Here is a 19,361-nt window from a genome sequence, read left to right as displayed (position 1 = left end):
CATTTTTCTAGTTACAATGGCCGTTAGGTAATGGAGTCTATATATTCTTTCCCATCTTATTTGATGATAGTTGATACGAAGAGTCACCTATAGTATTTTTATAACACTACACTATTTCGATTTGTAAATTTTGGTATTTTAACAATTCAGATTCGAGGTTTTGGGGACATGATATATTTTATCGTACATATGTCACAATCCGGCAAAAATTATATAATTCCGATATTTGGTCGGCAAATTAACAATTGAAATTTATATACATCACAAAATACTTGTGGGGTTGATTTGCTACATTTGAAAGTTATAGGACTACTTCGAGCGTAAGACACAAGTAATGGGGCTAACTACCACATTCGCCGTATTAAAAAAGCATAGTTGGGATAGCTAACAAAGAAATAGAATAAAACAAAAATGAACTTGTAACTTTTAATATAAAAAAACGGCAGTAAGTAGTAATTGTAACTCCTAATAAAAATAAGACGAGAGTATCAAAAAAATGTTGTCGTTGTGCATAAATCTTTAATACTCTTTTTAATAAAATAAAATAAAATAATAAGATAGTTATACATATGTATAACTGTCTTATCTTATTATTTTATTTAGATGCCTATGAGCATATACGTTTGTGAATTTTACGGTAATCTATAGATCTGCGATCCGGATAACTTTTGCGATCTCGCATATTCTCTACCAATAAACCAATTTCTTGATAATCCACTAGATCTACGATCTTGGACAATAAAAATATGTATATATATATATATATATAATTAAAAAAAAGTCTCCATCAAAGACATGTAACAAAGGGAATAATATTCCTTCAATGCAAAATTATATGGTAAGACACTAAGAAACATGGAACATTCTACAATTGAAATCCAAGTATTTTGAAAATAACAACGTCTGACATAATTAGATGCAACTACAAACAAGCATCACTGTTTCTGCAAGAACAAAAAGCCACCTCCTCAAAAGCATGTTCAAAGCTGCTTTCTCACCCCTTACTGTAACATTAAAAAAAATGACTTGTTAATTGACAAATCTAAAAGATAGAACCAGAAAATTGACACCAGTTAAAAGTTCTCTTAATATAAAACAAAACAGCTACACCAGAAAGACATTTCAAAGAATAAAATAATGAAAAGATAAGAAAATTACCTTGAACTACCAGCAGCCTCATGTTGTTCTAGTCTCTTCAAAAGTGATTTCTCCATATTAAGTATAAATTCATAATCCTTTCTTGTACTATTTTCAACCGCAATCGGGTTTGCATTGTCCTCTGTTTTGGCAACTTCAATCATCCTTAAAACCTCTCTAGTCACCATATTTACCAAGATGTCTACCTCAACCTTTCCCACATCTCTCACTCGGCTCATAGTATCCTTTTGTAAAGACTCAATGCTTCCCAAAGTATATCTATCTTGGGGATATAAAATAAGACTCAGCATATCAAAAATCTTAGTGGGATCTTTAGAAGGATGGTTTTCATCAAAGCAGTCACGAGGAGGAGGGATATCGCTCTTATCATCACCAGAGTCACGGCGAATACTTAATTCTCTTATACTTTTCCAAGAATATCCAAGATCATATAATACCCAATTGCTGCTTAATGTTTCCCAATTGCGAATCAACCACCGTTGAATATTATTGAGTTCAACAACTCTATCATGATATTTCAAAACCGTATAAAACATCTCTAAAAGTTCAGCAAAACGGATACTTTCAGCAATGACAACAACTAAACTCTTAAAATGTTTCTCAGTGTTTGCAATCATTTTCCCATTGTCAATTCCCTTGAACAAATTCATCACATTATCACAAATCATACTAAAACTAAATATCCCAGGAATTTTAGTTCTATAATTGCCATCATAGCCTAGTGAATGAGCTCCTGGAAAATCCATAGTTGTATGCTCGGTAAAATCAGTCACTTTCCACCATTGTCCTTTAACTCCTACTGCCAATATATAAACTCTAGGTTTGAACACAAGAAACTCAATTTGAACATCACCAAAAACTACCAATGTTAAAATCATAAATAAACCTTGGTCACTCATCTTGTAATCAATAGGTTCAGCACATCTTAGTTTTTGACGAAACTTTAGAAGTTGACATTTCTTACCATTATATGTGTTATTGGTCGTTTTGTACGACGTGAGGTCGACGCTGGAACAAGTCATCGCAAGTCAGTCCGTCCTCGGATCCTATTAAGGAAGCAGTCAAGGTTGGTTCCTATATTCAAGGAGCCATCATCTCCACTATATGCTTGTTGGACAAGGTCAAGGAAGCTAGCAAGGGTCAAACAAACAGTTAGAGGAGATCAAGGGATCAGTTGAGAGTATCAAGGAATAACTAACGGCATTATTCTGTCTTCTATGCTTGACCTAGTACTATATAAAGACCATGAATCCGCAATGAGAGGCCACTTCCAATCTCCATCTAGAACGCCTACAATGAAACCCACGCTTCCCATGTTCTGCCATTTACTCCACTAACACACGTTATCCGAACGGCTACGGTATATATATATACTATCCCTTCATGCTCCTAGGATCCGATGGCTTTTCCCGTAGCTCCTACAACAAATATAAGCTAGCCTTCCTCTTATCTTCCACATGGGTATTCCATCAAGATATTAACCATTGTCGTTCATCTTTAGCCAAGGTATACTAAACCAATTACACTCTCTTTATACACCTACCCTTGCATTAAGCCTACTGCCCTATTATAAAGCTCTTTCACAACGAGTCTTCCCTGAATGTCTCGTCCGCTTACGTACTCCCACAATATTTGCCACACCTACTTGTGTTTACCCTATTATATTAGCTATATTTACGTTCTTGCGAATATACAATGTAATTGTACTCAGTAAGGCTTTTTACGCCTATTACTTAGTGGATTGGTGGACTCATGGCCACCCGCGGTTTTTATCCCTTTCGGGTTTTCCGCGTCACCATCTCTTGTCTTGTCTCTCTTTATTTCCGCCCTTTATTTCATGTCATTTACATACTTTATTTTATCTAGTCGTCTATGTCCCAACCAAAGGTCGTCCATACGAAATTTGGCATAAACAGTTTGGCGCCGTCTGTGGGGAGATGGCTAGATTTATCTTCAAACACATATCCACAAATATCCTCTCAAACACAATATCCGACCCACTTGGGTTCACCAATAAAGTTGTCGCCAGGCTATGGATTGTTGTCATACTTTGTCGCCACCATGAGATGGAGCTACGTCAGGGCACATGTCGTCAACATGACAGGTGTCGTCGACGGGTCAGGTGCCGTCGACGGGTCAGGCGTCGTCGACGGTCAGGTGTCGTCGACGGGTCAGGTTTCGTCGACCGGTCAGGTGTCATCGACGGGTCAGGTGTCGTCGACGGTCAGGTGTCGTCGACGGGTCAGGTGTCGTCGACGGTCAGGCGTCGTCGACGGGTCAGGTGTCGTCGCCAGGCTCGTTAGTCGATGGAATATAGAATGACGTCAGGGTACATGTCGTCGCCAGATCAGGTGTCGACATCAGCAGGTGTCATCGCTAGAAGTGACGCGTCTGAGTGGTCGAATTCAACCTAGATGATGCATATCGTGACAACAACGACACCAACGCTTGATGACATCGAAAATAGGTACTAATATTTATAATATTCAACTCTAATCGTTTGGCCTCGTTTTCGAATACGTGACAGGTTTCGGTCTAGACGTCACGGACCATCATGCAGATGTCACCACAAACAAGATACAATATGAGTTGTCTCGTACCTTGATAAGATCTCGAGACGATTTAACACTTGACGTCGCGAGAAGTATGGTATAAAACTCAACCCCAGTGATTTTAATTTAAACTAATATTGTTTCTAGTCCTTGTTGTCACTAAAACAGATGCGAACACGTGACGTCATCCACCAATGACATGACGTCAACATAGTTTCATCCGACGTGACCTCCACATCAGTCGACGACGTCTCCAAAAACGAAGGCGACAAATGGAGATTCAACAACAAATTGTCGGCAATACTAGATTTTGTGGCTAACTTCAGTCCAAGTATCAAATAGGAGAATTTGTAGTTGTCCTGAAGTCGCCACAGGGGAGCATATAGTATACTCTATCTCATTTAATTTTCATATAGTATACTTGATTTGCTTTTTATATAGTATACTTTGCTTGTTTTAATTTCCAAAAGCACTTTCAAATATATGCTATAAGTTGTTATCCTACTTTTTGTACTAACGTCGTCACCACTTGTCGTTTGATCATGTCGTGTCGCCAAGTATTGTCTTGTTTACAGGTATTGACGTGTCGCTTGGCTAGGTCATGAATACATCAGGCGACCGACGTTAGAATGCAGGTGACAAGGTACTGTCTTGTCTACAGATACTGACGTGTCGCTTGGCAAGGTCGTGAGTAAAGTAGGCGACCAACGTTAGAAGTGTTACACGAGGTCACGACACAACATGAGGTCACGACGACACAACATGACGCCACGACAGCAAGACGCGACCATTCTGGTTACCCCTGTGACGACAAGAAGTTTCTCGGTGTTAAACATGGTACGTAGAAGTGATTATCGAACATCTTTATTTTAACAATATATTTCTTCGTAAGTTCGCCAACAGATCGTTGATTGATACATGAATATCAATGGGGGCTAAAGGTACGAACATACTTTCGAAGTGAGTTATCTTTTATTTATAATATACACGTATTGTCGCTGCCACGTACATCGCAGATCGTGAGGGTCATCAACACAATCGAATGGTATGAGTGACTCAATTCATTTATTAATGACGTCAAAATTTTATAAACTAACACCTCATATCCTATTGAAATTTTCTCATATATCATCCGTGATAACTATTTTTCATTTACTAACGACATGCCGCGACTATACGCGTTAGTATGTATATTAATGACAACAGATTACCTTGATCATGACGGTATGCCCCGACGCCACGAGATGGCAATGACCGATGACACGACGCCACCAGACTACCGAGAAAGCTAAGGAAATCGGAATGTCGAATAATCATCATCAATGACCATGATGACACATGAGTAACTTCTAAACTATTTTTCACACACTTTCTCATTTCAATTCATTCATTGTTGTTCTCTTGTATTAATATGTCTCGTATCCAACGTTCATCAAGTTAAACTAATAAATTTTTGCATCGCACCATGAATGTCTCAATTTTTCTAATGACTAAACCATTTTATCAAATCGTTTTGAGGTAATTTGACTTGACACATGAGACGTTTAGAGGTTGCATCATGCTGGCACGCATGTACGAAGTCAAATATAAACGAACGTCATCATATCTGTGGCCGACTTCAGTCATGATATCTTCCTAAAGCCGCCACAGGGGGGCAAGATAGTACATACTCCCGTTCAGTTTAATATACTTGTTACAACTTTGAAGTTTAACTGACGATGTGATACAATTTATTTTCATGATGATCTTGTCGTAAGATTTTGGTAACAGGTACGATGCTAAGACAAATGTACGAACACTGGGGGCTCAACCACTATCACATGTCGAAATAGGCGGATAAAGAAAATTCATTGGGTTTCCCAAAGACGACAAGTGATAAGACGTCAACCGATTAACAAGAAAGGTAATTTATAAAGAGTTCACATGTATTTGAATTTACGACATATTGTAATGTAAGTTTGTCAAATGATTTTACCAAAGACGTTAAGAAAAAGTCCACTTCTTAAGACAGTATAAGGAATTCACATTAACCATATGTTCTTTCTTGCGCCACATTGCGAGGATCAACCAATAAGTCGACCAACGTTGGAATGGACAATGTCAAGACCAGCGATGCGTCATCATTCAACATGACGGTACGACGCCAGATGTGACGACGATGGTACAAGCGATGGCAATGATCTCAGGAACGAAAACAAGATCGGCGACGAGAGGTGTCAAGACATCAGGACAATGCTGTTGATCGTAGAATCGTCATCAAGGGACAGTCAACGACTCGACGTAATTTCGTTACATGAGCCCATATTAAGTAATATCTAACACTTACTTCGTGCGTTAATTAATTTATTACATTTTTTACTACACTGCGATTAAAGTTCAATTTCAGTTTTCGTTATTTGTCGCATTGAATATATCTTTCCAAACGCAATTATATTATATTTATGTTTCATCTTATTCATTTGAAAATCAACGCTAACATCGCATCAAGCGAACGTCCACCTCTACCTTTTCTATCCTCAATAGATCACTTGTTGACGATATCACCAACGACAACAGCAACGAACGACATCATCAGAAGACGACATCAACGAACGACGCTATCAACTACAAGCGACGACGTCTCCATGGTCATAACCCTTAAACTTATTGGATCCCAACGACGACGTGTCTCTTCTAAGTGCGACCACTACACACGACGCAGGTACTATTTATGTGCACATAGCTTCGTTCTTTGAGTACCTTACAAGTGACATTTATTCCACAACGAATAATAGATATAGCATAAACAACATTTTAAGCTAACAACGTGTATGCACCCCCGACACTCGTCCAAACGGCTAACCAATCGCCAAATATAAAATAGCAAACTCACGTCTTTCCTCCTCAACACTGACGAAAAACAAAGCAAACCCAGAATGCTCAAAACCTACTTAAATTGATGTTCTAAAAATCCCATAGGCTAAAGTCTTATGCCATAGACTACACCATCAAAACATCTTATCCCTTGTCCCCATGTTATAGGAAACCTCACAACCCTTCGAATATTCTTGACATTCGTCATAAGGTTGCTTCAAATCATTCACTCCATTCACCTGTAACTTCAACTTAGTCTCCTGCTACCTACCCTCACACGACATTACATCCGACTAAAATAATTCGACATTATGCCCAATCGACGCAACTTCCTTCTCTAAATTCTTCGCATGACTACGAACAAACGAAAAGGCTTATATCGCCTGCATACGATAGATGTCACACAACAGCGACAATAGAGGCACGCCTGTAAACATCAGATGACCGACTGAGATACAACAGTTAGCCATGGCGCCTGTAAACATTAGACGACAGACTAAGATACAATCGTTGGCCATGACGCCTGTAAACATCAGACGACAGACTAAGATACAACAGTTGGCCATGACGCCTGTAAACATCAGAAGACAGACTAAGATACAACAGTTGGCCATGACGCCTGTAAACATCAAACGACGGACTAAGGTACAATAGTTGGCCGTGACGCCCGCAAATATCAAACGACAGACGAAGATACAAAAGTTGGCCATGACGCTAGATACCTAACTAACGTTGTGTCTCAACATATATGTTTTCGCACAGGTTTTTTGAGAATTACATTCTGTTGTCTCACGCTCGTTAAGAGGAACGATTCTTTCACAAGATGTCAGGTTTACGTCTAATTAAGCTAAGGACACCAACGCCAACATGAAGACGCCAATATACGCATGATGACGTCAAGTGCTGTCAAAAATCATGGATGACACCAAGTTGCGACGCCACTGATCAAGATTAAGTATGGAAGACGACGGACAAGACGAAGACAATGACAGATTAGCATCGACATCAAATGAACGCGGTGACAGACTTTGAAGATTATTTTCCTAACTTTCGACTCCCTACAATTATGAAAATGGGGGCTATTGTTATTGGTCGTTTTGTACGACGTGAGGTCGACGCTGGAACAAGTCATCGCAAGTCAGTCCGTCCTCGGATCCTATTAAGGAAGCAGTCAAGGTTGGTTCCTATATTCAAGGAGCCATCATCTCTACTATATGCTTGTTGGACAAGGTCAAGGAAGCTAGCAAGGGTCAAACAAACAGTTAGAGGAGATCAAGGGATCAGTTGAGAGTATCAAGGAATAACTAACGGCATTATTCTGTCTTCTATGCTTGACCTAGTACTATATAAAGACCATGAATCCGCAATGAGAGGCCACTTCCAATCTCCATCTAGAACGCCTACAATGAAACCCACGCTTCCCATGTTCTGCCATTTACTCCACTAACACACGTTATCCGAACGGCTACGGTATATATATATACTATCCCTTCATGCTCCTAGGATCCGATGGCTTTTCCCGTAGCTCCTACAACAAATATAAGCTAGCCTTCCTCTTATCTTCCACATGGGTATTCCATCAAGATATTAACCATTGTCGTTCATCTTTAGCCAAGGTATACTAAACCAATTACACTCTCTTTATACACCTACCCTTGCATTAAGCCTACTGCCCTATTATAAAGCTCTTTCACAACGAGTCTTCCCTGAATGTCTCGTCCGCTTACGTACTCCCACAATATTTGCCACACCTACTTGTGTTTACCCTATTATATTAGCTATATTTACGTTCTTGCGAATATACAATGTAATTGTACTCAGTAAGGCTTTTTACGCCTATTACCTAGTGGATTGGTGGACTCATGGCCACCCGCGGTTTTTATCCCTTTCGGGTTTTCCGCGTCACCATCTCTTGTCTTGTCTCTCTTTATTTCCGCCCTTTATTTCATGTCATTTACATACTTTATTTTATCTAGTCGTCTATGTCCCAACCAAAGGTCGTCCATACGAAATTTGGCATAAACAATATGCACAACAGTATCTCATCATTATAAGTTCAGACAAGAACTTCAAAGGCAACTTCAAATCCGATTCATCTAGATGAATAAGAAATCTATCTCTGTCTTGTACATCCTCTATATGAAATATATCACCCACTTTCACCTCTCCCTTCAGCTGCGCTTTAGGCTTATTCTTATCTTTAGAAATTTTAGGTGGCATTACCTGAAAACATAAGCCAAAACATTAATTTGAGACCTAACTGCAAAACATTCTCAAACAATATACAATTATCAATACACTAATTACGTGTTACATTAGAAAATTAATCCAATTGGACAAAAAAATAGAGCCTCTGTAACTACAGTCGGTCCCGTCCCTCCCCCGCCCCTTTTCTTTTGCATTAAAAAGTTCCCACTGTGTGGATCCAAAAGTTCAAACAACCAGAAGTTCCCACTGTTGCATTAAAGCGAACAAGAAATCTAACAACTACTACTACTAGATAGTAAAGCAATACATGAGCTGATGAGCAGAAGTTTCTCTTTAAAGTGAGAAGCATTCATTCATAACCAAATCCCCCTCCCCCCCAAAAAAAAAATCCCAAACTTAAACAGAAAATTAACACGAAATTCTCCAAATTAACCCAATTCTGAAATAACCAGTTAACAATTATCCCACTGTGTGGATCCAAAAGTCCAAACAACCAGAAGTTCTCACTGTTGCTTTAAAAACGAACAAGAAATCTAACAACTACTACTACTAGATAGTAAAGCAATACATGAGCTGACGAGTAGGTGTTTCTCCATAAATGAGAAACATTCATTCATAATCAAATTCCCCCCAAAAAAAATCCCAAACTTAAACAGAAAATTAACACCAAATTCTCCAAATTAACCCAATTCTGAAATACCCAGTTAACATTATCTACTGTGTGGATCCAAAAGTTCAAACAACCAGAAGTTCCCACTGTTGCATTAAAAACGAACAAGAAATCTAACAACTACTACTAGATAGTAAAGCAATACGTGAGCTGATGAGCAGAAGTTTCTCCTTAAAGTGAGAAGCATTCATTCATAATCAAATCCCAAAAAAAAAAAAACAATCTCAAACTTAAACAGAAAATTAACACGAAATTCTCCAAATTAACACAATTCTGAAATACCCAGTTATCATTAAAACGAACAGATCTTGCCTAGTTTAATTAAAACAATGGCCAGATAAACCCTAGAAGGAGAGAAAGACTTACTGCAGTTGTGAGCTTCTTAGGGTTTGATTTTTGTAGATAACCAAACCACAGTTGTGAATTGCCCAGCAGGGTTTTGATTTCTACTCAGAAATGGTGGTTTCAAGAGTAATTTTATTAGTAATGTGTGTAAATTTCATCGAGAGACTTGGAGAGTGGAGAGGCTGAGAAATGGTGTGAGATGTGAAAAATTCATTGCAGTGGAAATTTTTTCTTCTTTACTCCATATTAATTTACCCTACCTCTTTCCTCCATATTAATTTACACTCTTACACTCTCGCAGTAAGAAAAAGTAACTCAACAACTGCATACACTAGGACACGACTTGACAGTTGAAAACATTGACTTAGGTAAACAACCAAAAAAAATTACCCACATTGCTAATAAAATTTCGATTGTCAACCACATAATAGTCCCAATTCATTTCAATGAGCTAAAATTTCTAACAATCTCAACGAAATCGAAATTTACCAGATTGCTACCTCCTGTAATGCAACATACCTCAATCAATATTAGCAACACATTCTCAACTTATATTGACGTAACATTTGTAAGCAGCCCAACACAGGTTTGTTTGACGGTCCTTTGCACCTAGTTTTTTTTGCCAGCTATAGCCTACCTTGAGGCTTGCTGTAAGCGCATCCACCAAAGAGCTTACAAGTCCTCCTAATAAACCACCTCAACCCCGACCACGTCTTCTAAAACCACTAACTCTACCTCCTGTGCCGCAATATTCTCAGTATTATCAACAAATTGACTTGAGCCTTTTTTGATGCAATGTTATATTGACCACAACATAGCAGCATCAAGAAAGGCTCGAATCAATTTGTTAAAAAGTGGAATAAGCTGTTGATTGTCCTGTTAATAGCATCCTCCATCCTTATGGAATTGAACAAAGAAACTCTCCTAATACACTTGAAGTCGTTTATCAATTCACGGAATGGTATTAGCTCAACACCTGCATAAAACCATTCATAAGATCCCTTATCCGATGGCAATACATCTCCATCTCCATCTCATCCTGCATCAACAAAAAAGACTGTTAGTTACTACTAAAAAATTATAGAATATTACTACTAGGAAAAGGCCAGCCTCTCAATTGCTTTCTTTCTCATTTACAGTGAGTTTTATCCAGCATGACACGACCACCCAATCTGGATCCCCATCACTCCCATTATTACCCGGTCATCATTACTGTTATTATCATCATACTTGTACTAAATTTGCATTAACAAAAAATACAAAAATAATCAAAGAGCAGGTCAAACCAGCGATGACCAGGTTGAATACGAGAATCAGGCGAATCACTAGACTGGTACGGTTGGCACAAACTCTTTCCCTGGCGGGTCTGTTGCTGTTGCTTTTGCTGTTACTGGTGTTGGCATTTGCTCTGTTGCAGTCGAGTGAATGCTCTCTTTCTTCTTCGCCATCAATGACAGTTCCACCCCAATTACAAATTAAGTGAAACAGTTGGCACCAATGGTTTCGTCTTTGTGGTTTGTCCTCAACCTCATGAAATAACACTCCATTCATTTCATTATGAAGCTCCTCTTTACTCCCTCTCTCTGTTTACTCTTTACTCTTTTTTGAAAAAAAAAGGGAGCCTTGGTAATCTCACCGCTAAATGAGCAAAGGCATTCATCCTCAAGCAATAGATCCAAGGAAGTTCTTCCAAATCTGCCTGCATTCACAGGCTTCACTACGTTCAGTGCATCGCATTGGAGTATTACTTGATTGTAGTTCAATCTCTTAGCCAAATGGAGCTGCCATCGCCTCACCCATTCCCACCTTCCATCAATGGGTAGCAATCTAGCAGCTAAATGGGCCACGGTATTTCCGGACCTGCGTACATGAGTGCAAGAGAAAGAAACAAAACTTTCACTTAGACTACAGACATCTCCAATGATCAGATCAAAAGGTGTTGTTCCAATTCTTTTATCACACACAGCCATCACTATTTTGCTCGCATCACACTCACTAAGCTTCATCCCAAACCTTGCAGCCATTGCTTCTGTCAGCTCCACCCTCCAGCAGGCTTTGTATCTCCTCACCCCAACAGCAACAACCTCCCCGAATTACAGCCCCAAGAGCCACCATAATTGCTGCATAGCAGGAGCATGCCAGCAAGACCTCGAGCCCCCCACCTGTTCCTTTGGCTTCCTGAACACAGCACAAGCGTATTCCTTGTAGTCATTAACAAGTTTCAGAAATCCCACAATGCCCTGTTGCAGGATTCATTAAACACCACCGAATTTCTAAACGCCCACGCTACTGTCATACAAGCTAGCAGTTCATCTTTATTCATTTTTTAGGCAAGCCAAAAAAAAAAAGAGCGCTAGGAAAGAAGCCTTGGGCGCATCCAAAATCATAAGAGCGATTTCTCCCACACATCACTAGAGGGACACAAGAAACAAGAAGGAGAAATACCTGCATCCACACAATTTGCAGTATGTGATAGATGGTTTGAAACCAAATAGGATGTTCGTCCACTCAGCAACGTCACACGGCTTATACGGAAATGACAGCAACAAGTTAAATGCAGGGATGCCTCAGAAAACTATTTTTTATTCTTACCTTTTGATCTGAGCTTCAAGCGTCACTGCAAAAAGGAGAAGCTACCAAACTATGTAGTGATCGAGCCAAGATATATCGATTTGCTAGCATTGCCGGGAAATGATGATCATCCATCAATGTGTCAACAGGTATCATGATGCTTTCGATTCTTCCCCTTCTCCCAGTACCAACTACTCCGTACCAAGTACTATATGACAAAAAAAGAGGGAAACCCGATCCTCGTGACTACCTCTGCCAAATAGCACAGCCACCATAATGGCCGCAGCTGCAGCCGCGGCTAAAACACTAAAACTTCAACAAACAGACCACCAGAAAACAGAAATCGGTCAAGTTTATGGGATCTTAATTGGAATCTTCCATGGTGAAGAATGTAAAATTAAATAAAGGACACACAGATAATCGTAATCGTAATCGTAAACACATGCAGATAAAATAATTGCAACCATCATCTCTTTGCTGCCGCCGTAATACTTCCTCGCATCATCAGATTGTCTTTTCATCTCAACACTCCTTGTATCATCATCATCAGATGTCCTTCCATCTCATCATTCCATCATCAACATCGCGTAATCGTCGCCGCGGCAAAAGGATCGCCGGAGTTGAGAGGTCTTGGTGGAAGTGGTGGAGGTGCGTCATGTAACCCGCCACCTAGTCAAGGAGGTGAAAGCGGAGGATAGTCTCGACTTGACAAGATAGAACGTCGGCGGGAGAGACGGTAGAAGCAGCGGGGATTACGAGGGAAGGATAGCTTTGAGTTTTGAGGAAGACTCAGTTCCAGATCTGAAATTTAGAACCCAATTTGAGCAAGTACAGTTTTCTACCTATTTATAGCAAAAGAATCTAGGGTTTTCTGCAACTAGGCCTCATTTTTATTTTACTTTTTCTCCAAAATGCTAATGTGACGTTATCGTGTGGGGACACAACCATCCTCCACCTCCTAGTTTTTCCGGATCTCATATTACACAAATTCTTATTTACAAAGGGTGTACAATAAATATTGTACACCGGAGTAAAAGTTAACTCAAAATGTTTAAAAGTTAAGCTTATATATGTAAAAGTTATCTATTTTTTAGTGATAAATTTTTTCATTTCAGTAAAAACATATTTCTTTAAAACCACTAATAATGTATAAAATTAATCATTTAATCATTTCTATCAAATTTTTTTTTACTAATATTAAAGTTAATCAAAGCTAGGTTAAAGTTACGAAAAAATGGGTAAAAGTTATCTTAGTGTACAAAAAATTTATTGTACACCTTGTACGCGCAAGACCTTTTGCTCATATTATTGCGTCCTAATATCCGATTCGATGATCTAACCCGAAATATCCGATCCGATAAAAAATACGGTCGGCAAAAATATGTGATCCGTTTAATCCGGATCAAATTCGAAATTTCGGATGTCCAATCCGTTTTTAAGGTTTGGATTTTTCTTGCCTATACTTGGTCCACAATAATATTAGTGTGGATTCAAAATTAATAGTTTTCTCTAGCACATTTTTACACTCATAATGACCTTTATTATTTATACAGTAACTATAATAAATTAAACACCAAATTTAGACATAGTAACTTTTTTGAAGCATAGTAACCATATGTTTTTAAAAGCGAATTGTGACTTAAAATCACATTATTCAAGCACAACATGCATCAACGACACTAATTTGATATTTTTTTCACAATAATTCTAATAAAATGCCAAAATAAATTAGGAACAAGTTGTTGACTTTATTTTAAGACATGGTCCACAATCACTTTAGTGTTGACCAAGTCCATTTAAGAATTGGTGTTAAGGTTTCGAATATTTCGGATATCTACAAAAAATAAAATCGGATTTACGGATCAGATTCGGGACAACCTTTTTTATTTTTGGATATCCGGAATATTTCGAAATTTAAAAAAAAAACAGTAGAAAATTCGAATAACTCGAACCAAATTTAAGGTTTTGGATATTTTGGATCGGTTATCCGAAAAAAATCAGTATAAACGTGATTAATTTTATACATTTTTAAAAATTCGTATAGTTTTCGAATTTTCGAATACCCGGTCAAAAAATTTCGGATTCGGATCACATTTTTCCTATCTGAAAATTTCGGATCGGATTCGATATAAGAAATTGAACACCCCTTGTCAGCATAAAATGGGACTGCAACATTTATTTGACGTTATAATATTGCAAAAATGGAGTTGCTTATTGTTTTAACGATTTTATTTATTTATTTTAAAATACATAATAGAGAACGGTTGTAACACCCCGTATTTTTAAGCCTGTTTTATTATTCTGTAATTACGATTATTAACGTAATTACGTCCTAAATTTTCCGAGCTATTTTAATTATCCTACTTATGTCTATCTATTTATTGTGACTTAATATCAATTATTTAAGCCCAATTTATTTTTCATACGATGAGTCTGCTCTTTCAAGCCAACTTTATTGCCCAAAATCTGATTTCTATTTCATCTTTATTTCTATTCTAAGTTCATAAATTACTATTTTGCCATTATATCAATTGAAAAACCAAAGACCCATTTTTCTTCTTGTTCCTTCTCCATACGTGTAACACCCCGACCTCTAAATCACTTATTTAATCATAATTAGCAGCGGAATTAACCTAATTCGGTCGGGACATCACCCGCCGTAACTCCCTCTTGGGAATTACAAGGCAACTATCAATCATAAGCTATTAAACTCCAAAATTCACATAATCATCCTTCTCAATTCCTTAATAAAAGTACGAAACTTAATCAAGAATCTTTACTTAAACTTGTTACAACTTAACATTAACTTAGGTGAACTTGGTAATAGTGAAATCCTCGCCACTACTCGTTTCCGTGGTCCCCAGCATTACCTAAAACGGAAAACAAAACGGTGAGTCGAAGACTCGATCAGTAACAAGTTACCCTAGCATCGTAACATCATTTCAATTCATTTTATTTAATAAACAGGTAGAATAGAATATAGTAAAACATTTAATAAATCAACATTTCAGAAGCATCATTTCGAAAATATCATTTCAGGAACATTAAATTTCAGGAACATCGTTTTAGGAACATTATTTCAGGATCGTCATTTCATTAATCTTTTTCCTTCTAACATTATTATTCTGGTCGTCAGGACTTTACAGGAAAACATGGTAGGACGTCTCCTACGAACAGGGGAAGCCAGTGCTTCATAACAGGGGGAGTCAATGCTCCATAACAGGGGAAGCCAGTGCTTCATTTCAGGGGAACCTTGGTTCCATATCAGGGGAAGCTAGTGCTTCTTATCAGGGGGAACCTTGGTTCCATATCAGGGGAAGCCAGTGCTTCTTATCAGGGGGAACCTGGGCTCCATATCAGGGGAACTTGACCAGTTCTTAAACTTTCATTTATCATGTTTACATTTCTTTTAGTTGAACATTAATCAGGAAAATCTCAATCATTCAGGGTGGTTCAATAAACCATTAAATCTCGTTATTTCATAAAATCGTTTCTTTCAGAAATTAATAATAATTCATTAAATCAATACCTTGCATAAAACTGCATTATCGTAAAACAATTCAATCAAATCATACTTGTAATCCCGCAATTCATAAAACATCATTATAAAACATCAATCATTCATAACATCATTCATAAATACATTTCGAAGGGAATGCGGGTACTAGCAATAACCGTTACCTCAACCGCAGTTTTTATACTTCCTGTCCGATGGATCGTCCTTCCTGAGCCCCGAGTCCAATTTCTTTCAAAATATTAAATTATCGAATTAGTATTAAATCGACAAATAATTATAAAATCGATATTTTATAAATATTAAGTTTATAAATAATGAATTTATAAATAACGTATTTTAATATAATTTCATAATTTAATGAAAATATTATTAAACGAAATTTTAATCGAAATATATTTATATATTTCGTAAATCGATTTTCATGAAAATATTATTTAAATTTCATATATTAACGAAAATATTATTTAAATCAAATTTTCAGTATATATATATATATATATATATATATATATATATATATATATATATATATATATATATATATATATATATATATATATATATATATATATATATATATATATATATATAATCATCATTTAAAAATCCATTTTATTTCAAGGCTTAAGTAATCATTTATTTTCATAAAATATTAAGATTAGTAAGTATATGGACATGTTACCTAAATTCACTTGAGCTATTGGGCTAAAAGGAAAGTTGGGCTTGCTTGAATAATTAAAGGAACAAAGTTCCAATATTGGAACCTGTTTCTCGCGGAACAGGGCACGAAGCAGGGGAGAACGGACGAAGGGGAAGGAGAGAGGGAAGGGAGGAGGGTGGCTGGCGGCACGGCGGTGCTGTCGAGAGAAACCCGTCAAAAGGCGACGGTGGAGGGTGATTTGCGGCGGCAGAGCACAAGGGGACGGAGGGGAAAGACACGAGCAAAGGCGACAACAGGGGAGGAGGTGTGAACCGAGGAGGAGATCGGGGAGCTTGAGGGAGGAAGTGGGTGGTTCTGGGCGGAGGCACGCCGGGTATTGGAGCGGATATTGGTTGGTGAAGGTGGTTGGAGTGGTGGTGGCTGCGGCGTGGGTGGTGTAGAATGGCAGAAAAGGGGAGGGAGACAGGGGAACGGGGCAGGGGATGCGTGCGTAGGAGGGAGAGGGTGAGGGAGGTGTGGTGGTGGTGCTGGGTGGTCGGGAATGGGGCGCAGCAAGGTGGTGCAGCGAAGGGGAGAAGGGGACAGCAGTGGTGGCAGCCACCGGTGGTGGTGGTTCGATCAAACAGGAAAAAAAAAGGGGAGTAAAATTGATTTTTAGTTTTTGAAATTCAACTTGAAATTGGAGCTGATTGAATGAAGAATTGGGGCAGATTTTTGCTCTGATTTGTAGTTTTAAGTAGAGTGAAAGAGAAGCTAAGGTCCTTGGGGAGCAAGGCATGAACAAGGACCGAATTGAGGGAAAGAGAGGAAGGAAGGAATTGCTTCCTTCTTCCTGGTACACGTGAAGAGCAAGGAAAGGGGAAAAAAATGAAGTTTTTGTTCTTTTAAAGCATTTTGTTGTTTTGTCATTTTACTTTAGTTAGGCAAAAATTCAGAAAATTGATTTCTATTTTTAGGAAATTAATTTGAATAGAAATGTTTAAATAAAAATTTAGTTTTAAATAATCCTTTATATAAATATCGTTAACGAAAAATGAATTTAGTTTCCGAATAAATAAGAATGTTTTGAAATTATTAAAAATCCGAAATCAATTACGAAATAACTAATATTTAAAAAGTAGCTTAAACTCGTAAATTTGAAATTAAATCATAGAATCTGAAAATTAATAAATAGTGTAACAATATTTAAAAATTCAAGCGAAATAAAACTTCGTTAATTAAAAATGAAGTTCGAACTTTAGGACTTAAAACGATTTTAAGCTAAATAAAAATAATTAAGCCTAATTAACCGAGTTTTAAAAATTCGGGGTATTACAATACGTGTAAATGGAGAGCTTTGCCACCAAGCCTTTGACTTTCCTTTGTCTCCAAATTCTGTCCAAATGCATAGAAAAGCCAATTCATCCTTCTTCATTCTTGTGTGGCAAAATTTCGGATAGCCAAATGTCTAAACCATTTCTCAATTTCATGACTCACCATGTCAATAAAGATTTATAAATAGCCTTCTAATTTTCAGTAATTTGGAAATTGCAATACCAAAACCCAATTAAAAAGTGAGTAAGAAAAATAAATAAATCATTGATGAAACTTGAAGCTTTTCCACTATTTTCTCTCTCCTCCGTTTCACCACCGCGGCGCCACCTCCCTCGGCCACCGCTGCTACACTCCCTGCCGGAGACTGTCTCCAGTTGACGGCCGACCACCATCCTTATCCGGCACTATTCGTGGCCATTGTTGCTGGATGCGGTGCGGTGTTGTTGTTGTTGTTGTTGTTGTTGTTGTTGTTGTGCGGCTCCCTATTCTTTTCGCTGCTATGCTACTGCTTATTGCTTTATTGATCTTTTCCAAATAAAATCCTAAGTATAAAGAGGGGTTGTTAGTGGGCCATGATAATATTAATGAGTTAGCAAGTTATTTTGTGGGCTTTGACTATGAATACAAGAAACTAGGGAAGGCCACGTAAGTGTAAGTGTCCTAAACTCCTAATCTAGTGGTCTTTCCCTTTATTTTGGTAGAATGAATTTTATTAATTCCTATGTTTACTTTGTATATTGTTGAGGTTTTTGAGTTTGATTAAAGGAATTGAAAGCAATGGTCAAGGATTATGGTATTTAAGTTGAGCTTCGTACTAAATTAAGCCTACGGAATTACGATCGAGGTAATTATTATGTCTAGCATTTTATTCTACATGTCCGTATACGTTATGTAATACTTATGTCCATCAATTATGTTTATGTCCGTATGTGTACTATGTGAGACTACATGATTTTTATGTGATTTATGTGCTAAATGATATGATATATGTTTATGATTATGATCATGATGATATGTTAAAGTATTTTATTATTTTATGATGTTAAAGACGTTGTTCGGAAATAATTATGATATTTATAAAGTTATTTTAAATAAAGACGATGTTGCTTTTGTCGGCCTGGAAAAGTGAACTGAACTAGTAAATGGGCAAGTTACAGGTGGAGGCAAGTTAAAGTCAAAGTTAAAGTTAAAGGGAAACAGTTCCCCCCTGAAAAGATGTAAGAAAAGTCCCGCCAAAGCCTGTACTTGCCAATGAGCTGTAAAGGAAATGATTCCTTGCCGACACAGTTTTCAAGATAACGAGATTAAGTTAGTTGTTTCCGAACAATAAATGCTAATGATTGATATGTGCCAAATGATTTTCAAAATAAAACCGTTTGGACGGGTTGGAGTAATATTACTGAGTTTTCCGCTCATTTTTGGATTTTTCCTGTGTTTTTCCTGTTTTCTATTTTTATGATGATGTACAGGTTCGGTTATGGAGCTCGAGTTGCTCAAGAGGAGAGTTATTAC

The 19,361-nt window shown here is 37.6% G+C and overlaps 1 protein-coding gene and 2 long non-coding RNA genes across 4 annotated transcripts; all 3 read right to left on the bottom strand.

Moving 5' to 3' along the window:
- Positions 1-731: 731 nt before the first annotated feature.
- On the bottom strand, positions 732-3,218 carry LOC130471911 (uncharacterized). Its single transcript, XM_056842270.1, has 2 exons — positions 1,159-3,218; positions 732-1,004 (listed from the first exon to the last, which is right to left on the bottom strand). The coding sequence occupies exons 1-2, from the start codon at positions 2,178-2,180 to the stop codon at positions 995-997; spliced, it is 1,032 nt and encodes a 343-aa protein (XP_056698248.1). The 5' UTR covers positions 2,181-3,218; the 3' UTR covers positions 732-994.
- A 5,357-nt stretch (positions 3,219-8,575) lies between these two features.
- On the bottom strand, positions 8,576-13,187 carry LOC130471913 (uncharacterized). 2 transcript variants are annotated; one of them, XR_008932171.1, is made up of 4 exons: positions 12,379-13,187; positions 11,073-12,231; positions 10,306-10,825; positions 8,576-8,786 (listed from the first exon to the last, which is right to left on the bottom strand). It is a non-coding gene; the product is annotated as an uncharacterized lncRNA (long non-coding RNA). The 2 variants fall into 2 exon arrangements; XR_008932170.1 differs by lacking the exon at positions 12,379-13,187 and having other exon boundaries at positions 11,073-12,360.
- A 1,822-nt stretch (positions 13,188-15,009) lies between these two features.
- Positions 15,010-17,347, bottom strand: LOC130471907 (uncharacterized). Its single transcript, XR_008932169.1, has 3 exons — positions 16,557-17,347; positions 16,039-16,102; positions 15,010-15,227 (listed from the first exon to the last, which is right to left on the bottom strand). It is a non-coding gene; the product is annotated as an uncharacterized lncRNA (long non-coding RNA).
- Positions 17,348-19,361: the final 2,014 nt, after the last annotated feature.

The sequence above is a fragment of the Spinacia oleracea genome, chromosome 1, assembly GCF_020520425.1.
Source record: "Spinacia oleracea cultivar Varoflay chromosome 1, BTI_SOV_V1, whole genome shotgun sequence".
NCBI lineage: Eukaryota > Viridiplantae > Streptophyta > Magnoliopsida > Caryophyllales > Amaranthaceae > Spinacia > Spinacia oleracea.
Note: the sequence above shows the minus strand (reverse complement) of the source record. Positions and strands in the feature narration are given on the sequence as shown.

Bases quoted from the DNA above. Each gene is read 5' to 3' on its own strand.
- LOC130471911 (XM_056842270.1), bottom strand. From the start codon at position 2,180: ATGACTTGTTCCAGCGTCGACCTCACGTCGTACAAAACGACCAATAAC.